The 3055-nt window shown below is 19.0% G+C and overlaps 1 protein-coding gene across 4 annotated transcripts in view; it reads right to left on the bottom strand.

The window, feature by feature from the left end:
• Positions 1–2305, bottom strand: part of LOC102675018 — a 17454-nt gene extending 15149 nt beyond the window's left edge. Inside the window, exons 1-3 of one of the 4 annotated variants that reach the window (XR_004151118.1) lie at positions 2018–2305; positions 1659–1932; positions 365–547 (exon numbers count right to left, since the gene is read on the bottom strand). Coding sequence is in view for 3 of the 4 variants with exons in the window: in XM_006620175.2 (XP_006620238.1) it covers positions 1608–1928 (321 nt within the window). In the remaining variant the exon portion in view is untranslated. Of the gene's footprint in view, positions 1–232; positions 571–1339; positions 1933–2017 lie in introns of those variants that run through there. The other 3 variants (XM_006620176.2, XM_006620177.2, XM_006620175.2) reach the window with 3 other exon arrangements.
• Positions 2306–3055: the final 750 nt, after the last annotated feature.

Below are 3055 nucleotides of genomic sequence, written 5' to 3'. Positions count from 1 at the left end.
TAAAAAAAAAAAAAAAAAGAAAATATATTTAAAAATTTAAATAGAACATATATATAGATAATTAAATTTAATGCGTTCAATCTTAATGCGAATTATATAAAATCAAAATAATGTCATATAAAAAATATTTAAAAAATGCGAAACACATATATAACTTTTGAAACAATAAACACTTAAGAATATTTTTGGGTTCTAAATCAAAATCTAAAAAGATTTAAAAAAAGAAAAAAAATTTTAATATCCCGAAGTAAAGTTTGCTATTTCATTTTGTACAATTTCGTATTCGTAACATTAATTTTTTTAAGATGGATTATATATAATATAATATGGTTTATATATAATACAAGAAATGGCAATATAACACGGTGATTAATATATACTTACATAGAATTTGTTACGAAATTATATGAATATTTTTCATGCACATGATTCTCGTAATGACTTACATAATAAAAATTTATATATTTAACACAGAATTTATTTATTTATTTATTATTTCCATGTTGTTTTACTTCGTAGAATACTTTACGGCATCATAATGTGTAACCTGTTTGAAACAGAAGTTTTGATCTAGAGTGCAAAAAATTATTCATTATATCGATCCAATGATTATTTTTTAATAAATTAAAGTAAAATATTATAATTATGTATATTAAATTATTCAGAATGTTAATAATTTATGGAGCATCTTTGAAGAATCGATTCTAGAAGTCAAAATAAATATAAAAGATATACAAAAATACAATCGAATCAACTCTATATATTTATAATTATGAAAAAGATATTTATCACAAATTATATTTTGTATTAAATAAAATCATGGATATCATACTTGAAAGAGATAAATTATGTAAATATTGATTTTTGAATTTTCTTTTACATGATTTTTTAATTTATACTTTAAAATTCTATATACTAAAAAAATTCGTTTTTAATTTATACTTTATATTTATATTTATAATTTATATTATATATTTTTATTAAGCATTAAGCATATAAAACAATTTAATAAATAATAAATTAAATTAAATTAAGTATATCTAAGAATTTTTTAAAATACGATATAATTTTTTATAATTTTACATTTTTAAATAAAGAAGAAAGAAAATTGTCCTTCTCAATCCATCATCAGCATTTGATGAATTGTCTCACTTTATAATACGAAATAAAATTACTTATTTGATAAACAATAACTTAATAAACAAGTCTCAATAGATATTTTTATATATTAATTTTTGTATTTGTTTTAACCTTTAGAATCCAAATATATTTATTTTAATATAACGAATATTGAATCCAAAGATGTTCCACAATCTATAAAAAATCTAACTAAAATATAATTGATGCTTACATGTTTATTATAAAAAGAGTATATAAAGACTTTAGTTTAAACAAACTGATATACATAAAAAAAATTAACATAGATATTTATAATACCTTAAGGAATTAATAAACTTTGCAATTATAACTCGTGCATATTTCCCAAACTTTTACTAACCGCCAACTTAAACCCCAAATAGAAATTGTTGAAAATTTTGAATATATGTATAGAAATATACATATAAAAACAATAAAGTTTTATGAAATTATTCACGGAATGTTAGTAGTTATTCACATGTCCATAATTCAAGGTTGAAGTCAAACTCCTTGTATCTCACCAAATATACTTCCGCTTTAGCCATAAGTGGAATACATTTTCTCATAAAATGATTTCTTTTTTCTATTAGATCTGGATACTCGACAGGATCAAAAGCATGAGGTTTCATGATAAAATCTAATTGCTTCTTTATATACTCCAAGTATGATTTTATTATACGATAATTGACTTGATTAGGCTCCTCTTTACTTATCGTTAACCATACAGTTTCAAATTCGTTTATCATACTAAATGCTAAGTGAATATCATTTACATCAGCATTGGTGTTCATGTTGCTAAATTAAAATGAAGAATTATATAATGTTCTATTGACAATGATATTTTGTCTATATCAGTATTTCTTGATTTTTCTTTACTCACCGATAAAGATTTATCTTTTTAGATAAATTGAAAGTAGATAAATTTTCTAATCAGTAAATTTAATCAGTGATAATTTAAAAAATTATCGATCGATATTATGATGAAAAATTTTTTAAAAATTATTTCTAACTGACGAAGATACCGTTGTGATGAATTATGACTATGAACTGGAAAATGAACAAATAAAGGAATCCTCGTTTGTCTCCAACTAAAATACAAGTACATGTATTGTTTACAAATATTAATAACTGACACGAAATATTATTATTTATACATATCTTATTCATATTAAGATAATATACACTGTTGGCTAAAAATATAAAAACAATAAAAACATTTTCATAAGATAGAAAATGTGTAAATTTCGATATTATAATTTTTTTATAAATAGCAATATATAATAAATCATGTAAAATTACATTATAGAATTTTTATATGATATAATTACAATAATTATTAAGTTTAGTTACTTTTCTCAATATTACTCTATTTTTTTTTAAATTCTATCTCATTATTAAAAGAAAATTATTATTTTCAATTGGAGAATATGAATTTATTTATTTATTGTTCTTTTTTTGTTTTTCTGTTATTTCTTCTATTATTTCCTCAGCATAATTTTTTAAAATCATTTATCAATATTATTTTGAAAAACATTTAAATATTTGAATTCTATCTTTATTTTAAAATTTGTTTAAATGAATTTAAATACTAATTAGATAAAAAAAAAATTATATGAAAAATAGATTATATTTTGTTATATTTCATGTAATATCTTTTAATTATTTTTAACTTTATATTAAGTTGACTCCTGATTATTGTTATATAGTTCTTTTTATTTTTCTACAGAATTTATAAAATAATGAATCAATTTACTTCAATATTTTTTCAGATTATTAAATTATTATATTTTATTATATTTTCGCAGATTAATAAAAATTCAATTTATATAAAAAAAATTATATATAAAATAATAAAATATCAAATATATTATAGTTTTTATATATATAAAATATATGAGAGAAAAAGAGAGAGAGATAA

The sequence above is a fragment of the Apis dorsata genome, unplaced genomic scaffold (assembly GCF_000469605.1).
Source record: "Apis dorsata unplaced genomic scaffold, Apis dorsata 1.3 scaffold_486, whole genome shotgun sequence".
NCBI lineage: Eukaryota > Metazoa > Arthropoda > Insecta > Hymenoptera > Apidae > Apis > Apis dorsata.
Note: the sequence above shows the minus strand (reverse complement) of the source record. Positions and strands in the feature narration are given on the sequence as shown.